Source organism: Dreissena polymorpha, chromosome 8, assembly GCF_020536995.1.
Source record: "Dreissena polymorpha isolate Duluth1 chromosome 8, UMN_Dpol_1.0, whole genome shotgun sequence".
Taxonomy (NCBI): Eukaryota; Metazoa; Mollusca; class Bivalvia; order Myida; family Dreissenidae; genus Dreissena; species Dreissena polymorpha.
Window position 1 is genome coordinate 78,103,293 of NC_068362.1, and position 20,102 is coordinate 78,123,394.

General features: G+C 33.5%; 1 protein-coding gene across 1 annotated transcript in view; it reads left to right on the forward strand.

Moving 5' to 3' along the window:
• The first annotated feature begins 439 nt into the window (after positions 1-439).
• LOC127840656 (uncharacterized) overlaps positions 440-20,102 on the forward strand; it is a 36,390-nt gene continuing 16,727 nt past the window's right edge. Inside the window, exons 1-9 of the mRNA XM_052369069.1 lie at positions 440-505; positions 13,640-13,791; positions 15,317-15,370; positions 15,535-15,772; positions 16,026-16,355; positions 16,598-16,673; positions 17,091-17,155; positions 17,782-17,916; positions 19,924-20,010. Coding sequence (XP_052225029.1) covers positions 15,323-15,370; positions 15,535-15,772; positions 16,026-16,355; positions 16,598-16,673; positions 17,091-17,155; positions 17,782-17,916; positions 19,924-20,010 — 979 coding nt within the window. The 5' untranslated portion in view covers positions 440-505; positions 13,640-13,791; positions 15,317-15,322. The remainder of the gene's footprint in view (positions 506-13,639; positions 13,792-15,316; positions 15,371-15,534; positions 15,773-16,025; positions 16,356-16,597; positions 16,674-17,090; positions 17,156-17,781; positions 17,917-19,923; positions 20,011-20,102) is intronic.

Consider the following 20,102-nt stretch of genomic DNA (forward strand, 5'->3'; position numbering starts at 1 on the left):
GGCACGATACTTTCCGCGTTTATGATATTTTCGGTTTGAAAAAGTATCTGCCAGTTTAGGCGGAAAGTGTCGTCCCTGATTAACCTGTTCTGACTGCAAAAGCTAACACGGGACGACACTTTACGCACATGCATTGAACCCCCTTTTCACAAAGCACGGCCCTTTTTGATTGATTTAAAATATGATGTACGTACATAGGACGTGTTGATGTGACTGAAAAACACCCAAACTATTTGTATTTCTGTTTACTGAATATGTGTATTATCAACACTTTTATCTTTATAAATTGATTGTCACTAGAGTTACGATAGTACTTGTATTGGTATAGATAAACGAATGAACCAAGGGGCGAAGATAATACATCGTTATACATCGTTATTGTTATCAGAAAATAATCATCGCATGAACCGCATAATACATCAGGCATTATGTTTTAATATAGAGATAATGAGACGTAATTTAGACTTTAATCGTGAGTTAGAACATGTGCGATTAACTTGAAGCAGTAAGTCCGATTTTAAATATAACCTCATAAAAAAACACACATTTTTAGAAAAACATATCTATCGTTTTCTATGTTTATATTTGTTGTTATACTTGGTTTATGTTCAATATCTTGAAAAAATATTGGCGGACGGTACATACAACCATATTTATTTTGAGGTAAATAGGAAAAAGAGTTCATTTGTGTAAAAATTAGCTTCCGCTAAATATATGAAGACCTTTCATAGTTTACATTCTAATCATTGTCTAGACCTCATTTAAGGAAAAATAATATGACAAGGTAAATGTAAGAAATTTTACTTAATACATTTCATCCGGCCTTTATGGTAATAACTATTAATTCCTAAGCTTTCATGTCCCACATAGAAATTGATCTTTATAATTACTCATTTTGATCAATATTTCAGTATGTGAAAGGCAAATGCCACAACGTTCTCTGTGTTTCTGCCAATATTTCAGTATGTGAAAGGCAAATGCCACAACGTTCTCTGTGTTTCTGCTTAGCTAAGTATAATATTTCAGTATGTGAAAGGCAAATGCCACAACGTTCTCTGTGTTTCTGCTCAATATTTCAGTATGTGAAAGGCAAATGCCACAACGTTCTCTGTGTTTCTGCTTATTGAAAGGCAAATGCCACAACGTTCTCTGTGTTTCTGCAATATTTCAGTATGTGAAAGGCACATGCCACAACGTTCTCTGTGTTTCTGCAATATTTCAGTATGTGAAAGGCAAATGCCACAACGTTCTCAGTGTTTCTGCTATCAATATTTCAGTATGTGGAAGGCAAATGCCACAACGTTCTCTGTGTTTCTGCTATCAATATTTCAGTATGTGAAAGGCAAATGCCACAACGTTCTCTGTGTTTCTGCTTAGCTAAGTATGTTCAGAAAGCTTCAGATTTTAATTTTTAATTGGTTTTGTATTAAAACCTGTTTAGATTTTTAATATAGTATGTCATATGGAATATCTTAAGACACCTACACATGTTGATTCTGAGATTACTTGGTCAAATGTTTAAGCCACGAATTTTTGTTATATAATACTGGTTTTAAACAAAGAAAAGAAATAATTTGGTTTTATTAAAAGAGCGAGTGCGTCCCTACAAGGTATAGAAAGCGTCCCAACTGGGTTTAGAAAACGACCCGACATTTTTCGGATATCATTAGGACTTAATCTAAGGATATAAGAAGAGAATTGTATTGGATTTTGTGTCCACAATGACGTATGGGTTTGTGCTGGGTCGCTATTATGCTTATTCGGGCGATTTTTTATTTGCAAGAGGTATGTTCAAGTAAAAAATGAAAAGTTTTTAATTTGAAAAAATCTTAAGAATTGTCATTTTAGTTTCTTTTCGTGAAACTTTGCTCATTTTTCTGTTTTGCTTACTCTTATTTTAATATTACATGTGTTTTGGTTTTGTAATAATCATCTAGACATTAAAATCATAAGCATATTAAGGTTTGAACGAACGAAATCCACCGAGCAATGGAAGTGGAGTTTTGAACGGACTTTTTTTTGTTTCTAAGACTCACCGGATAAACTTTCTCCACCTCGGCACCAACCATGCATTCGATTTATCATGCTTCACGTTAACTTATGCCGTTAACACATTTTATCAAAGACACATGATTAATTGACATAAAATAATTATTTTGGTCGGGCCTCCTTAATTTAGACAGCATTCCTGACGACCGAATAACTACCGAGTGTGTCACGTAAAAAATGGCTTCATATTTAACTTTTCTTTTTTTTACTTTCCTATTGAAAATATGAGACGAAATAAAAAACGAATCGAGAATGTGATACTTTTCTTGGCAGAAATGGAAAAAAAGCAACAGCAAAAAGAAACATAATTGTATTTACCTCAATGACAAGTGTAATCCAATGCTTATAACAATAACATTTTAACGATATACACTTCCATTTTCTGTTCTTCCATCCCTTTAACGAAATTCATTTTCTGTTCTTCCATCCCTTTATCGTTATGTTTGTTAAACCACTTAATTTTTGATAGCGTTTGTATCGAATGCTTAACGCTCTCAGACTCTGAATCTGAGTCTGACCCAAAACACCATTTACGAAATCGTAATCATGTAGGAGCGAGTTATTTTATTTCAATCTAAGTTAACAATTATGCAGGACAAACAAACAATCCGAAATACGTAATGGATTTGTTCGATGCTTTAAAAAATTATTACTGTTAAAAACCTCCACTTCAAAAATTGAAAATTGTCCCTAAAATCCCTAAGGTCTTGCTTATACTACTTATAACTAGTATGTTTCGTCACAGAAATGACGTCACATTAAGTATGTCATAAATTGCGAAATCGAGTAAATGAAAATACAAAAATACGGAAAGCTGGTTCGGTAATATATTTTTAAGAAGAAACAATATATAATCATATAATAAAACGATAACATTCATGATGCGTCTCAATAAATTTCAAAGGTCAAATATTAGAATATGTTAATCGGCTCGTAGGAATACGTACTTACGGTAGATCGCGGTCACGCGAAGTACTGCCGGATATCAACTAGTTTATTCGACCCTGCTTTATAAGGTCAATGTTTGCAACAGAGAAAGGATAATTTAGATTTAACATACATTGTAGAAAATCAGAATTTAATATTAAATATACCAAATATATTATTACTGTTTTGGTAAAAACTAGCAAATAAGTTTAATCTCGCGATACGCATGACCGAAAACTCTACTGCGCAAATAATTTTCTCTATGCAGTTTTTGACAGTCCTACGTTTAAGCAATGAATATGTTTCAAGTGGAAGGACAGAATGAATGTGTCTCGACTGAAGCACGGCTATTTGGGCTCGATTGGTAATTGTCAGTTCGGGTAATACTTACATGTACCTCGGGTACTCTTAGGTGTACTTAAATGTACCTTGGGTACGGAAATTATACTAAAACGTACCCAGGAATTATAACGCTAAATTGGGCGTTGTAGGCGATTTTTTTTCTTCAAATAAATTCTGTTCATGTGTTTATCAATATTGTGTAAAATGGCCTCAATATTATCGAAACTCATCCTCAAAAAGTATGATACGGGTGGAAAGTTTTGTTATAACAAATTTCTTTCGTATCCCGTAGCGCGTTTTACGACATCGGATTTTAGGCGGAAATTAAACTCGGGTACAGTCTATATTGGCCGGGTAGATTTGAGTATATTTTCTGTACCCCGGGTATATTTTAGTATACTTAAGAGTACCCGAAGTTCATTTAAGTAGTGCCCGAGCCGACAATGGCCAATCGAGCATTTTTAGGACACACTTTGGGTATCTCTCTTGGCGAACATTCGATTATAATATGTCATGTGCATATAAATAATAAGATGATCGTTAAGGTCTTCTCGATACATCCATCTGTATTTAAATATACACCATGCAAGATTTAACAACAATATGTTGTTATGCATGTATGCAAAACCCGACTTTCATTCGAGTAACTTATATGTGCATTTCTTTAAATAATGCATGTGAACATTAACACACGGTGAGGATGTAATTGAAATTAAGAATACCAAATAACAAATATACTGACTTGCACGATATTATGTTAATAAGTTATCAATATATTGTGTGGAAGCGGTTTTGTTTGATCAACCTTTTCCTGGTTGACCTCAATTTGAAAATGGTTGTCCCTGTCCTCACAAGAAACCAGAATGCCAACTGGGTTTAAAGTTGAACATAACGGTCGCTTGAGATCTTTTGGAAACGTGTATTTTAAAGAATTTTAAATGTTACAAGTTCCTATGGCTCAGATGTTCAACAAAGCAAAAGCAAAAATCACAGACTTTTTATTTTCTCATCAGTTACTAGCCTCACAATGTCGATTATCGTAGGTATTAACCTTCTATATGTATATATATCGCCCGGAATAAAAGTTTGTATAACAAGCATCTTGACACTTGGACCTAAAATATATGTGGTTTATTTTTCTCCTAAGTAACTTTCATTTTTAACATTTTAATCATATTTGAAAGCTTTGTCTAATGATCGTGACGAATGGAAACGATACTGCGACAGACCGACCGGCAATGCGACCCACCGACAAACCGGTCGACCAACGGACCGATAAAAACCAATTTACCCCGCACTTCTTTTTTTCTCATTGTAGTGGGAACTTCAACGTTTGTATGATAATAACGCACTAAACGATTATTAATGAAATCTTATCGAGTTTTTCAAGCGGTAAGATAAAAGTATTTAGGGCAGATACGGCAGTATTTATTCGTAATCTTTGCAACATTTGGACTTATCCTCACTCATATTTTATCTTTATAATATTCGAATGTTAACTCACTTAAGATATTCCACTTTTAACCCATTTTTGCCTAGTGGACTCTCCCATTCTTCTAAATTGGACCATTTTATTTCCAAAAATAGGGATGTATAGTATATGTATTTCTATATTTTGAATATTTCTTACAGAAATTCTTTTATGCAAATAGCGCAGACCCTGATGAGAGCCGCATCATGCGGCAAAGATAAACATTTACTTAGTATGTGGAGTTAACTTGGTATATATAACTGCCATACATTAATGCCATTCCAATACTTTAATATATAGGCGTAGCTTATAAGCTATTATCAATAACATATTACAACGTTGTGCCTAACGTATTGAACATAGCTCTTTGAAGAATGTTAACACCGCCCGGTTGTCATTTTTGTTTACACGGTCGAGAAGTCGCAACACGAAGAACACCTGGCTTTAAGCCTTAATCATGCTTTTATGTTTTATGTTATGAGTCCATAAAATTTTCCACCGAGAACAATGAAACAGATTCAATTTAAAACAATACACCTTTGTTCGCCACTCAATTTTTTTATGCCCCCGGATCGAAAGATCGGGGGTATATTGTTCGATCGGGCGTATATTGTTTTTGACCTGTCTGTCATTGTGTGTGTGTCCCAAAACTTTAACCCAAACTTTAATCTTGGTCATAACTTTTGCAATATTCAAGACAGCAACTTGATATTTGGCATGCATGTGTATCTCATCGCGCTGCACATTTTGAGTGGTGAAAGGTCAAGGTAATCCTTCAAGGTCAAACGTCAAATACATGGCTTCAAAGCGGCGCAATAGTGGGCATTGTGTTTCTGACAAACACATCTCTTGTTTTTTGTAATATGCATACTGTAAAACCTGTTTCTCATAGGTTCTTTCCTGCCGAATGCGTATTGAATCGTGCACATTCGAGATAAAACATTTGTTAAAATTCAACAATGGTGGATAAACGTTTTAAAATTGACTGGGTCACAATTGGTGTCGTTTGAACATACAGAGAGTAGTCCGGAATTCCTTACACTGAACAGTGCTACATCATTTACGCTGATGGTGTTATGTAAAAGTCATTTAAGGTGAAAAGCTGGGTAAAACAGCTATGCCGAAAAAGCGCGTTAGTGCTCTTTACCCATGTTTAGGCAGGTCAGAGCTGTTTACACCGTGTGAACTGCTATGGTAACCGGTAATGCATAAACAACAAAGTACGGGTCAACGGGGCTGTCCTTATGACTTCCTAATTCGTGAGAACAAATTATTTCTTGGAGATTTTTTTTTTTTATATTTATTTTCATCAATTAGATTTATTGTATATTTTGAATTTGTATATGGTGTCAAAAATCAAAATTTTTGTTGAGGCAAGTTCATACGTAAAACATGTAAGCACTACATTAAAGAGCTTTGGTATTCATCTGGTTTTCACGTAAAAATGTCCGGTGTTTTCTTGCTTGCGTAAGCGATATCGTTTCAGACATGATATTATCAACAACACCTTATCAAACATTGAACACAACTTCACCATAACGGCAATCTCTTGCACGACGGTTACATTACTTTCACCTCTGTGTTGTGCTCAGAACGGATAATTTTTATGAGAGCGTCGAATTCATGTGATGATCATTCCAAGCGTTCATAATGAAGGTTATAGTATACTAAACAATCTTTTGCACGACGGTTACATTACATTCACATTAAAAGAAAACCATATCATACCATTATATCTATATCAGTCTTTATGCATTATGATAATATGGATATGGTTGTTTAATGTTTACAAACCTACATTTTTGTGTCACATAATATTTAAGATCTACAATTACTGTGTATAAACCTACATATATTTGAAAATAAATCTAAAAAGGGCAATATATTCAATATAAAAAGGTAGTATGAGAGACAAAACCTACTTATCTGTTGGTACAAAGCTTTCAAAATCACTTACCATATAAATTCTTATTATTTTAATGAATCTATCACTAGTTGATTCAATCAGTCAGCCTCATTTTGCAGAAGGTGTTTATAAGTTATTCCAAAGGAGGTGACCTGGATCAGGGGCGGCTCCAGGATTTCTGTTTAGGCGGGGGGGGGGGCGTGATATTGAAAGATTTGCTGGGGGTCCAGGGCAAAGCCCTGCTAAGGGTTCCAGGGTGCGAAGCCCCCCGGAATTCGCGCCCGGAAGCTCCATGATTTAGTGATTTTGAAGGCTTTGACAATAACTTCTCGAGCATGTCACGCCTTATGTACTTTCATCAAAGTACCTTTTTATAATGCCAAAAAAGTGCAAAGTCTATATGTAAAACGGATAAACCGGGCGACAGAGAGTCTAAAGTTAAAACATTTAGCAAAAGTCTGTGATTAGTGGTAAATGTTGTGTACGAAAAAGAAGAAAAATGAGTTTAAATAGGTGATTAAGATCTAGTTAAGAATGAAACATCAAATAAATTCACTTGACTATGGCGATTTTAGGGGGGGGGGGGGCTTACGTCCCCCCCTTGGATCCGCCTATGTGGATAACACCTGTTCACCAAACATGAATACCGGTACAAGTTTTTTTTCTGGAATTACGCAGGTATAGTCGTTATATGGGTCACTTTTATTTTTCATTCACTTCAAATCACAGTTTTCCGCTTGATCAAAAAAAGTTTGGGCACACCTAAGATGATAAACATAGAATCAAATTGTATGGCCTTGTTTCAAAATGAGGCAAGAGTCAAGTGATATACTGTCAACTTGCCATTTAACAGCTCAAATGACAAGGGTTGGTATTATATTTTTGTCTACAAAATATTTCAATAATGAATAATAATAAAAAATATGTATGTTTTCAAAAAACACACTGCATGGATATTTATGGAAAAAAACATTTCCCCATAAATAGAAAGGCATTTGTTAACCAGCAGACAGTAACATAATCATTGGAAAAGTGTCAAAATCAGACATGAGAAATTCAGTCCCCTTGTACAATGTTGAAGAGTTCAAATATGAACAAGAGCACCGTCTAGCGGGTGCAGACAGCTAATCTATTTTTCTTTTTAAAGTTGAAGGGACCTTTCTCAATACTACAATCTAAAGAGTGGGGGTGAGGGTGGTGAGGGGTGTATAGTGTCTATGTATTGTCATTTATAACAATATCTTTCAAAAAAGAAAAAAAATTATTTTTTGGGGGTATTCTTGGGTGGGATGGGTGGACAGTCATTCAAAAATAAAATAATAAAAATAAATATTTGTGTATTTTTTTAACCACGTTTAAAAAAGATTTTTTTTTTGGGGGGGGGGGATTCTGAGGTTGGGCCTGGGGATGGTTTTTGTATGTCAGGTCAGTGTTGTTTTGTCAAAGTATGAGTCAAATCTGATAATAAATAAAGAAGTAATGGCATTTTTAGCAAAATTTAATAAGCTTATCTTGAGAATCAATGTCATTCAAACGTCAAGGTAAAATTCAACTTGCCAGGTACAGTACCCTCATGAAAGTTATTAAGTATTTGAGGTTTGAAAGCAATAGCCTTAATACTTCAGAAGTAAAGTGGATCTAAACACAATATTTAACAAAATATCCAAAGTAAAAAAAGGGCCATAATTCCATCAAAATAACTACCAGAGTTATGCAACTTGTCCTGTACAGTCCCTTTATGATAGTTAGTAAGTGTTGCAAGTATGAAAGCAATAACTTTGAAACTTTAGCAATAAAGTCGACCTAAAAACAAAATTTAACCAAATGTTCAATTTTATTTAGTATAAAAAGGGCCATGATTCTGTAAAAATGCCAGGCAGAGTTACATTACTTTGCCTGCACAGTCCCCTTATGATAGTTAGTAAATGTTTTAAGTATAAAAGCAATAGCTTTGATACTTTAGGAATAAAGTGGACCAAAACACAAAACTTAACCAAATATCAATTTTTCTAAGTATAACTTAAGATATGTGTTTGTCAGAAACACTATGTCCCCTTTTGCGCCGCTTTGAAGCTATAAATTTGACCTTTAACCTTGACCTTCCACCACTCAAAATGTGTAGCTCCATGAGATTCACAGGCATGCCAAATATCAAATTGCTGTCTTGAATATTGCAAACGTTATTGCAAATATTAAAGTTGGGGCAAACAAACAAACACACAAACCAACAGACAGGGCAAAAACAATATTTCTCCCACTATAGTGGTGTGGGACATAAAAAGGCCACATAATTCTGTCAAAATGCCAGCCAGAGTTATCTAACTTTGCCTGCCCATTCCCCTTATGATAGTTAGAAAGTGTGCCATGTTTCAATGCAAAAGCTTTGATACTTTATGAGAAAAGTGGACCTAAACACAAAACTTAACCTTAACACAAAACTTAACCGGACGCCGACGCTCAGGTGATGATAATAGCTCGTTATTTTTTTTTCAAAAAAAAGATGAGCTAAAAAGGGCATATTTGATAATGAAGAAGCATTCTTCAGAAAAAGTTAAGAAGCTTCATTCCTAAACTGATCTGCTTTCCAATATAAAGAAGGGGAACTCCAGCTGCTGGAGCGGTATTGCATTTTCATTAAAAACAATTAGTTGGTCCTTTATTTAAGGCAAGAGACCGATTGCCCAAACAATACAAAACAGCACAATACAGCACAATACAAACCAACATAAAAAACAAAATATAAATAAAGCTGGGGTCACCGCCTTGGAACGGTCAATGCAAAGCATTGGGGGTTTAAACCTGGTTATAGAGCGCTCAAAACCCAGGACATAAAATATAAATGGCTTTTTAACAACATGGGAATTCTGTTCCAAGCCACATACTGCATGAGTTCAATGAGAAGATATCCATAAGTCAATAGTAAACCCATATCTGTTATTGTCTCTTTTTATGTGGTTCGTGTGCAAACATTCACAATTCATATTCCTTGCCCACAATTTCAAATCTTAAATTCACAAATGTTGTTATGGATAAAATGGAATTTTAAGCAATGTTATCAATGGTTGTATCAGTCATAGTATGAAATATGTAAAGTTTTATTACTTAGATGTATTAAAATACCTGTGCATTACTATAATCAGTTATATCAAGTTATTTAAATTGTTATAAATTGTGAAATTAATATATACATATTATTATTGAGTTTATTTTGCTATCTTCTTTTTTTGCATTATGCTGTTTGTATTGTATTAAGCATATTGAAACCATCAATGTTATTCTTTTGCATTTGAATTTTGCGTGATAGTTTAAGGTTCATGTAGAGGCTTCATTTTGAAAAATGTGGGACCCCAAGCATTGAACTCAAATTTGACTAAAGGAAGAGTGCCACATTGAAAATGTATACATATATGCTTTAAAGGATGTTTTTCCTTCAAACTGCTACCAATTTTGTACATCAACGTATCATACCATCCACAAAATCAATCAAAATACAAAGCGATTTTAACACTAAAATATACATTATTTTCAAAAATCTGAATCATGTTTATTCCACGTATTTCGGCGGAAAATTATATAACTAGTGAATAATATCGACATTGACGAGGGCAAGTTACGCTTAAATAGTAAAAAAAGTTTACATATCTAGAAATATCAAAACTCGAACACATGTCATTTCATCACCATGGGGGCAGCCATTTGTAAATTCATAACATAGAAAGAAACATGCTAAAAACTAACTCATCGCCTAATTGACATTCCAAACGGTTGACGATGACAAATGCATTGGATTGTAATCTTTCCGTTGATGTTTGCAAACTGCACGATCAGACCTCATAAACACTCAAAAGAATAACAATGTAAGAAGCATTTCACCAATGTTTACAATTGTTGTCGAATCACCATACTTATATTATTGCGCATAAAATAGTACGCTTACAGACTGACAGAAAGATCGATACGTAACTCCGTTAAATTCATCACGGTATACTATTCTATTGATAATATATAATAACACATCGCTTTAACAATCTAAAAGGAGAAATAATTCTTTTAAACAAAGTTTTTAATAACGAAAGTTAAAACAACGGAAGTTAGATGGATATTCTGTGAGATGCACTTCGGCTCCTTAAAAAACAATACAAAGAAACTAAAAAAGACGTGTGGGGGACAATTTTCAGCTGGAAAATATTTGAAATAGGGTAAGTGATGATATCTCTACGTGGTCATTTCTGTTATTGAGTGCGATCTCTTGCTGATTAATGTTAATAGTTGTTTTACTAGTTGCGAACCAACAGTCAAAATATGTTTGTGTTTTCTCAGGTATGTGTATACACATACCCGGTTTTCTCACTACTGCACGTGGTTTCGACCGATTTGTTTTGCACGTTTTTCTACGGAGCACAGCGAGTGCCACGCTTTCAAAATGGGTAGAAGTAATCGAAATATAAAATCAATCGGTTTGCCAATTTCTTTATAATTCTTTACGATTTTATATGTCGTCTGCAATCTATTTCAATTTTAGATGGTTTAAATTTGCAATTTGGTTGAGAGGTAAATAACAAAATTGTTAAGCCTTTGAAAAAGAATTGTGACTCTTACTATCCACCATACCTGGATTTTTAAAAAGTAGTTACGTTTTAGTTATTTTTAGAACTTTGTTTAGGAAATTTATCCAAAATAGGCAGTTGAATAAAAACTCATTTGTTGTTTTATGACAATAATTTTCTGTGAAATGTTGCTAACTTGACCTTGTATATGTATATAGCTTTGTATTTATTCAACTTAAGGTAGTGCATATCCTTCCTAACTTTAGATTGAGATTTTGTAAATTAGTGTAAAAATGTATTGGTTTTAAACCAAAATATGAATAATGCACACAAATATTGAATGTCAAAAATGTGTTTATGTTATTCTATCCGTCTTTAGCTTTAAAATGATATATAGTTTGACCATATTGTACCACATTGAATGAAGAAAAACCAAAGCGAATTTTTAATGAATTTTATCACCCCCATGAACCTTAAGTGACTAAAACGAATGAAAATGATGTCCATTCATAAGGATGATGTCTTTTATTTATGTAAAAACAAAGATGATTTTCAATACATTTGCATGTTGATTGTATGAAAAGGGAATCAAATACAATAAAAGCAAATACAATCATTTGTCACAAATGCATCAACTCCGAAGCCCTTCTGGGATTTGAACCCAGACGTATTCCCTCTGGCAAGGAAAGTATTCTATCTTGAAATACAAGGGCATGTTAGAAGAAAATTAGCATTTTTAAGACTATAAACCTTTAAAAATATTGTATCAGTGGTAAAATGTAAAACTATCCTTAAGATAATTTTTCATTGGATCTTTCTTTCATAACACACATTTGTGAATCTGCAATACATTACAGCTTAACTTCAGTTTATTTTATTGTTCATGTATTTTCAAGTATTGTGTTTATCCTTATTGAATGTTATCTCCTAAACACAGGTGTTTACAGTAGTACTGTTATTAAAAAATAACCAGATAGTATGGTTTTGCTATTTTCTGTTAATATCCCAGAAATATGCCACCATTTTAAGGGACTTGTTTTCCTGTTTTTGTTTTTTTAATAATGTCCATTTCGTTTGACTAACACAATTGAAATATCTAAATGCTGAAACCCCAATATAATTACAGGAAACTCATAAAAAAGAAATAGCTTTTTTCTCCCAGTCTGCGAACAGTTATGATTAAAAATATACATTTGCTAGTATCACACCATTCAGTACAAGTACACCATAATTAAATAGCTGAAGTGTGGAATTTCCTGATTATACATGTAGATCAGTTGACTATAAATGAAGGGGTCAAAGGTTGACCGTTCGCCACAATTACAGGTGGTGGTAATGTTTGAACTCATCTTTGTAATTTCAGTAATGCTCATCTAAAACTGGAGTGTTTAGAAACGACAGTACCTACTAATGCTCATTTGGTATTTGTCGGCTCAGGTACAACATTTTAGTATCCCGTGTACACTTTAGAATACTACAAAGTACATGGGGAATGGAAAATATAATAAAAAGTATCCCCGAGTATGGCAAGTGGCCTTTAACGGTATTTAACTAAGCCGGGTAAATTGTAGTATACTTCAGAGTACCTCGGTTACTTTCAAGTGAAGTACATGTACATGTAGCACCTGAACCGACAACGACCGGAGTCTCATAATATTGTATTAAGGAATAAGGAGGATATTTGATCATCTAAAATATGCCGTTCTTCACAGGCAGTCTTTACTGTTTTATATTTAAATCACTAGCCTGAGAGCACTTTTTGCTTTTTGTCCATTTGGTTCACATTTTTTTTTGTAAGAGGTAAAAATCAGGTGTGTATGGATGTCATCTTTAAGTTTAAATGGTGGAAGAAATTATGCATGGGTAATACCGTAATTATTATGAAGTCTACGTGCTGAAATATATTGATTTTTAACGCAAACCAACTGGTTCGTATGAATAATGTTCAAGCGCCTTCTATTACTATTCATAATGTTTGAATTTAGACCATACTACAATTACTTTCAGACTGGATCACAAATTCACATTCTTAACATGAATTAAAGAATGTAAAATGTTAAACAATTATTTTTCCGAATACTGTACAACTAGGTCCCCTTATGTGTTCGATAAATACAACAGAACTGACGTCTCCTCTCTGTAAATACACGTACGTCATCGAAGCAATGCCTAACGTCACTCAATTTCTTCATTTGTAAACATTTGTGAACTGCGCGTAATGATTCCATCAGCGTGAGTGGACAAAAAATAGTTCCAAGGAGATGCATTAATACTACCAAGTTTTTGCCCGATGAATCGTAAATTAATAAGTCATATTACTTAATTTAATGCATGCGATCTTAAATATTCAATCAAATACACATTGAATGCGTTTGATTGGTTGTACCCTGATTTTAGGCAAAATGGCATGCTGAGCATTTCGCAGAGGTGTATGTAAGAGCAGGAAACGACAACTCTGCGTGGAGATTGCCAAAACTGGTGTGAAACAATACCTTTACGTCGGATCACTTATGCGCTCGTCGATTACACAGTCAAGTCAATAATTTGAGGTAAGTCTTCCGATCGTTTAACTTTATCAAGAGTTACATCTACATCTACAGCTAAGATCTTTAAGACTTACAGCATACATAATTTGACTATTACGTCGATATTTAGATTAATAAACAACTTTAAAAAAGTCACGTTATGGGGAATAACTGTTTATCAGCAGCGATACATGTAGTAGAGGCGTATAAAGTGTCTAAATTAAAAATATGTCACACTTTCTGAAATTCGATGAATTATAACAAGGTAAACGTATCTTATAAGGGGTAAATATCTGTCACTTGAACGCCAAGTGTGTGATGAACTTTTGATAATGAGTTGAGTAAGAGCTGTGTACTGACATGAATAACAATAAGATGCAAACACGAACATTCATGCACACGCCCTGCAATCTAATCTTATCTAACAATGAGACAAACAGAGAAACATGTTTATACAGCCATCCTAATTACATAGAAGATTGTTCATCTCAAGTGAACTTACGAATGCACGACGAATACTTTAGACAGTACTCACAGCGCAACTGTTTTGTTTATTCGGATTATTAATTAACAGACAAGTTTGATCATTCACTATATCGATACATGACGGATTTTATTAACTGTTTTACTGAGATTTAACACAAATAGAGATTTATGTAGTTATTTGTGGTATGCAGATAATATTCAAATCGAAAGTTCCTATTATATGACACAGTAGTCATTAAGCTTGCCTTTGAAAAACTCATTAACATCGTCACTTTACTAATTGTTCAGTCAGAGGTAGAGCAGATTAATAAATTCTGTGCTCATATTTTGTAACGAGAAATATTAACGAACGGTGACAGCGTCTAACATGTTGTTTGAGTGATTCACATGTTACTATCTTATTAACCATGACAGATAACCAGGCAGGTGAGTGATTAAGAAGTTTTCCAATGTCACATTGGTGGTTTTAACTGAAAAACTATGGGGGGGGGAAGTAACCATCGGGATTATGTTTCCTGGAGTGGAATGTCAATGTTTTCGCTAGTTGAAGGTTATTGCATGAAGAAGAAGAGGACCTTTTTTTTCAACAAATACATAAACATATATACACAATTGAAATAGACCATTATGGTCCTTGTTCAACACATATCACATATAACATATCATGATGTAATATTAATATCAGTGTTTTTATCACTATCATCTTATCAATATGCACAACTGTTTGAACGTACATTTGTTTTCAATCATTAACAATGATAAGTTATACTCTTCGCTATGAATTTGTTTTGCGTTGGTAGATATTGTTTAGAATACAAGTTGAAAGTCATTTATAAATGAATAAAGTTATTCATTTCGTTATTATAAATGGGATGTTATGAATTTTTATATAGATTTAACTTATTATACAAAACACTGTATTAGTTTACTCTCATCATGGGATGGCCGATTGGTTCTACTTTCAAAGTGGATTTTAAAACCCATGACATAAAAAACATTTACTGCAAATTATATGTTATAATTAAGATTATAACTTGATGTTTTATGTGCATTTCTTTTAAAGGAAATAATGAAAATCATCGCTGTTTTCTTCACTGTGATCTGCGTGTTAGTTTTGGTAAGTTTTAGTCGGCGATCATTATCAAGGAATGTCTGTAAGTTTTGCTTTATTTGAATTATGCATAGCTCATATATTCCTCGTTGTCGTAATACAGCTTACTATACACCTGTATATTTGTTTCTGATTGCCTAATTATGAAAAACGTCTCATGTATTATACAGGAAATTCTTTGTCGATTATCAACATATCAATCCCGATATCGCCCAGACTGCGAATATAAACAATGCATGAAGCCTAATAGACATCATGTAAACTGTCCTCGATGGGGGTCTTGTCAATGGTACTGTCAAGCAAAGCTTGCTAACTGCACAGTTGGAACCAAATATCACTGTGCTCGAGACCAGCGTAACCTGACACAGTTTACAAATGCTTGCGCTGTAGAAATATTTTGTTTGTCAGGTAAACTGTGTGGAAAATCTCATTTCTTTAAATCCAATAAGCAATAATAACACAGCTTGGTTTGAGAAAGAGAGTTTAACTTCATTGTATAATGATATTTGTTATATGACGTTGGCAAGATACACATTTAAACAGAAATGCAATTAATGGTTTATTAAATACATTAACATTAACATATTTAAACACCAATTTATTAAAGATCACAAATCTATTAAATGTACGACTAAAATTTCGTAACAACGATTTTTCGTAGGCGAAGAACCTCATTTATCTGTTCAAGAATCAACAGGTAAAGCATCAGTGAATTGTCGGCCATGTTACAAGAACAACGTGTACAACAGTCGTCTCAACACTTCATCGGCCACGTTCAGTGAATGTAAAATGTTGAAGAAAAACCTTTGTAGAAAGGAGGACAACAAGATAGACTGTGGAAATCGAAATTATATGGAACTGACGAAGACTGACGGTTATTGTCGGTGTGATGCAAGGAATGGGTATGCTGCGCGGTCACCAAAAATGTGTTTGTATGAATATGAAGTTTGCTTCGTGAAGAAATGTCCAGAAGGCATGGAGCTGTTATTAAGTCAGTACATTTTTGCTTTGTAAGAAGTTTTAGAATATGAAAGTGTAATATTACACAATGATAACATACATATAAAGAAAAGCACACGCGTACCAATAGTTTTCTGTCAATTGAAACCGTGTAAGAACCTCGATGGTGGGTCAGGCGGACTAGGTATTTGATTTATTACAGACTAACATCGTTATTTGTTCTTAATTTATGCAATGCTTTTCTGGTAGAAGTTCTTAAATAATGTGTTGTAGATTACACATGTGGTATGCTATGTCCTACTGGATATGCGAGACAACCAGCATCAGATATATGTACAAAGGTGTCAGTGTAAGTGAAAAAGTGTTCAAGTGAAAAAGTGTTCATTCGTTCATACAATTTTGACATACTAGATATCATATGACTACTTTTTTTAGATGTTGTGTAAGCAAGGAACTGTTATTTGTTAAAAGCATGGTGAATTAATAGAAACAAGTTAGGTAATATTTTGATTTTATTATGGATTGTTTGATGCAACGAGTTTAGTTAAGGTTGGTTTGTTTATTGGCGTATGTTATATTTCAAAATTGATTTATTCATAGTTTAATAATCATGAGCTCTAACAAATGAAACACCGTAAGAAACAGAATGTAAGTCAAAATAATGTGCAAAATTCTTGCCTTTTACAATTAGTTAGGCTTTATTATTATATGAAACAGACACAAGTATTTATTTGTAAGGCTAAGTTTTCAACGTGTTATTTTTCAGAACACGACCCTTTACCTCCGACAGACCTGAACTACATTTTACCGACGTACAAACGACTTCTATAAGTACGTATTTATGTTCAGATTTACATAGGCCTCTCTTAATAATTCATGGCATATATATATTATTTATAGTTAGAAATAATGATATATTTTTTAGAGCTAAGAGCTACATAATATAGTTTATTAAATAATGGTTTCTGCTGCAGCCACATATAAATTATGTACAATACATTAAAGTATAAACAAATTAAGAAATAAAAATAATTAAAGGATGTCTATAAACGGACGATTCTTTTAATATCAGTTCTAACAATACACGTGGCAAAACATTTAGCCTTTATTAATCAGACGCACACATTTCAAACTTGAACCGCGCAACGATTTGAACATTAATTTGTACTTTTCCTCGATAACTTTTGAATAAACTTATATCCTGTATATGAAGTTCATAAAAAACATTTAAGTGAATTCAAGAATAGCCGAGTGATTAAAGCATGTTTCGGATTCGGAAAAGATTTTAACCTCTTTTTGTAAATATCTTTTTTCGATTAATCAGACTTGCTCTTTGTAAGGACCGTTCTATTTAAAAAGAAATTTAATTAAATTAAATGGCATGTATCAATTCATACCTACACCTGTAAGTAGATGCCGTATACCAATAATACATACATACTATCGTCACGTTTCAGGAACATCAGATGCACCATCAACAAATGAGCAACTTTATAAGCAGATCATCATACCGATTTGTCTGTCTGTATTTGTGATCACAATACCACTGTCTGTATTTGTGATCACAAAACTATTCAGAAGGCAGTATAAAGGTGAGTATAAAACAATTAATAATTCAATAAATCAATACAATAAATCATTAGATACTGCTGCTACTTTAAATTGACTGCTACGATAATATAATTCAAATACACAGCTATTGCCTTCACTGAATGTAATAATTATTCCAACTTACTACATTGATACAGTCATACAGCCGTCAAAATCAATGTTGCTTTTTGACATTTGATCGCTAAATATAAGCTTTAAAGTTAAGTAGTAATAAGGTTCTTGACCTTACAATACCTTCTTGTACAGTTTAATCATCTTGAATGCATGGTTTTATTAAAAGAGAGGGCGCGTTTAAAAAGAAAATTATGCTATCTGACCTTGAAATTATAGTAGGAAGTTAAGTTTGAAGACACATACATGATTTCTATGAACGACATACCGACACGTTAAGCGAAAACATTGTGCAAAATGTCATTACTCAATTAATACATGGTCAAAACATAAAGCCTTCATATATGTTTAAAAACTCCAGTCTAAATTTTGACCTTAATTTTCGACATTGACCAACAGACAGCCATGCTGTTCTTGAGTGTGACTCACCGACTCATAGTGCTAAACATTTGTGCAAAATCATGTAACCTACATATTGACATCGGAATTTGAAGAAGCTAAACGGTTCTTTAGCGTTACACAAAGACTCATATAAATTGTAGATGAACATATGTTATTAAAAAATATTGAATGCTTGGTGGAGTTTTCATCCCAACCATAATCAGAACAGACGCAGACTGAAAGAGGGACGCACAAACGTGAAAGAGTGATTTTAGAATAACCACTATTTCAATCGTTAATGGGGTATAATCTAATACTTTAAGACTATAAGCATTGAATATTTTTTTGCTTTGGCAGATAGGGAACAAAAAAGGCAAGATCGTCAGCATGTTCATTATATGAAAGTGTGTTAAAGTGTCAAACTGTATTTGACACGTGATAACACATTATTTGTTACTGTGACATTTGACATGCTGACTTCATAATCCATGTGTCTTTCCTCCCGAATAACCGCATTTCAATAAAAAATATCGTACGTATAAATATCATCCAGAGTCCAGGTAATTGGCTTCTCTGATCTTTTCATTGTTATTGTAATTGCCTGATCTTTATATTTAAACCAGTGACTACAAAATAAACAAGCATATTTTTCCCCAGATGGTTCAAATTATTATAAATATATACATGCTGTAGTACAAAAAAAAATTCCCGTTACAAGCATCTGTGACCTTTACCTTTGTCCAAGTGATTTCAAAATATATTGACGTCTTCGTTTGAAACAAGAAACCCATAGATTAATGTGCATACTGTGCATGATCATATGTCATACCATTCTTAAGATATTCCGCGGACTTGATTTAATGTCAACAGTCCATGTGACCTTTCCTTTGACTTGTTCATTTTAAGATAGGTAGTCGTCTTCCGTTGAAACTATGTCAAGAACCTACCAATGCCATTGGTGTATGTGAAAACATTCTCCACGTATTGTTCGAAAACCAATTTTGACCAACATACAAACTGACAAACTGACTTAATATTATTCCAAATATTTTCAGTATAAATATATTATGCAAATATTCCAAATAATAGTTACCTACTGATGTGGGATTTTAGCACATTCTAATACGCATGATTAGTGTGGCATGTCAGTAGATTCGAATGTGCTTATGTTTATGGAACGCTGTGTAATTCAACAGTTTTTGGAACGCTCTGTAATTCAACAGTTTCGGGAACGCTCTGTAATTCAACAGTTTTGGGAACGCTATGTAATTCAACAGTTTTTGGAGCGCTCTTTAGTTCAACAGTTTTGGGAACGCTCTGTAATTCAACAGTTTTGGGAACGTTCTGTCATTCAACAGTTTTGGTAAGGTGTTGAAGAATGATGCTGATTTTGATAAAAATACATATTTTATGTAAAATATCTGGTGAATATATGGTGCATTCACGTATGCAATCACAGAATAGGCACCATTGTGTTTTTTTGCAACACCTTTTAGGATCTGAATCGCAGAATTCAAACGAACCAGATGGTAAAGGGACAACAAACCGTGAGCATACATCTCCAGCAAATGCAACGTCGTCTCGTGAGTGTCGCTTATTTATTTTTTTCAATTGAGTAGCAAACAGAAGACACGTATATATATATATATATTTTTTTCTCACGAACACGTCGTTC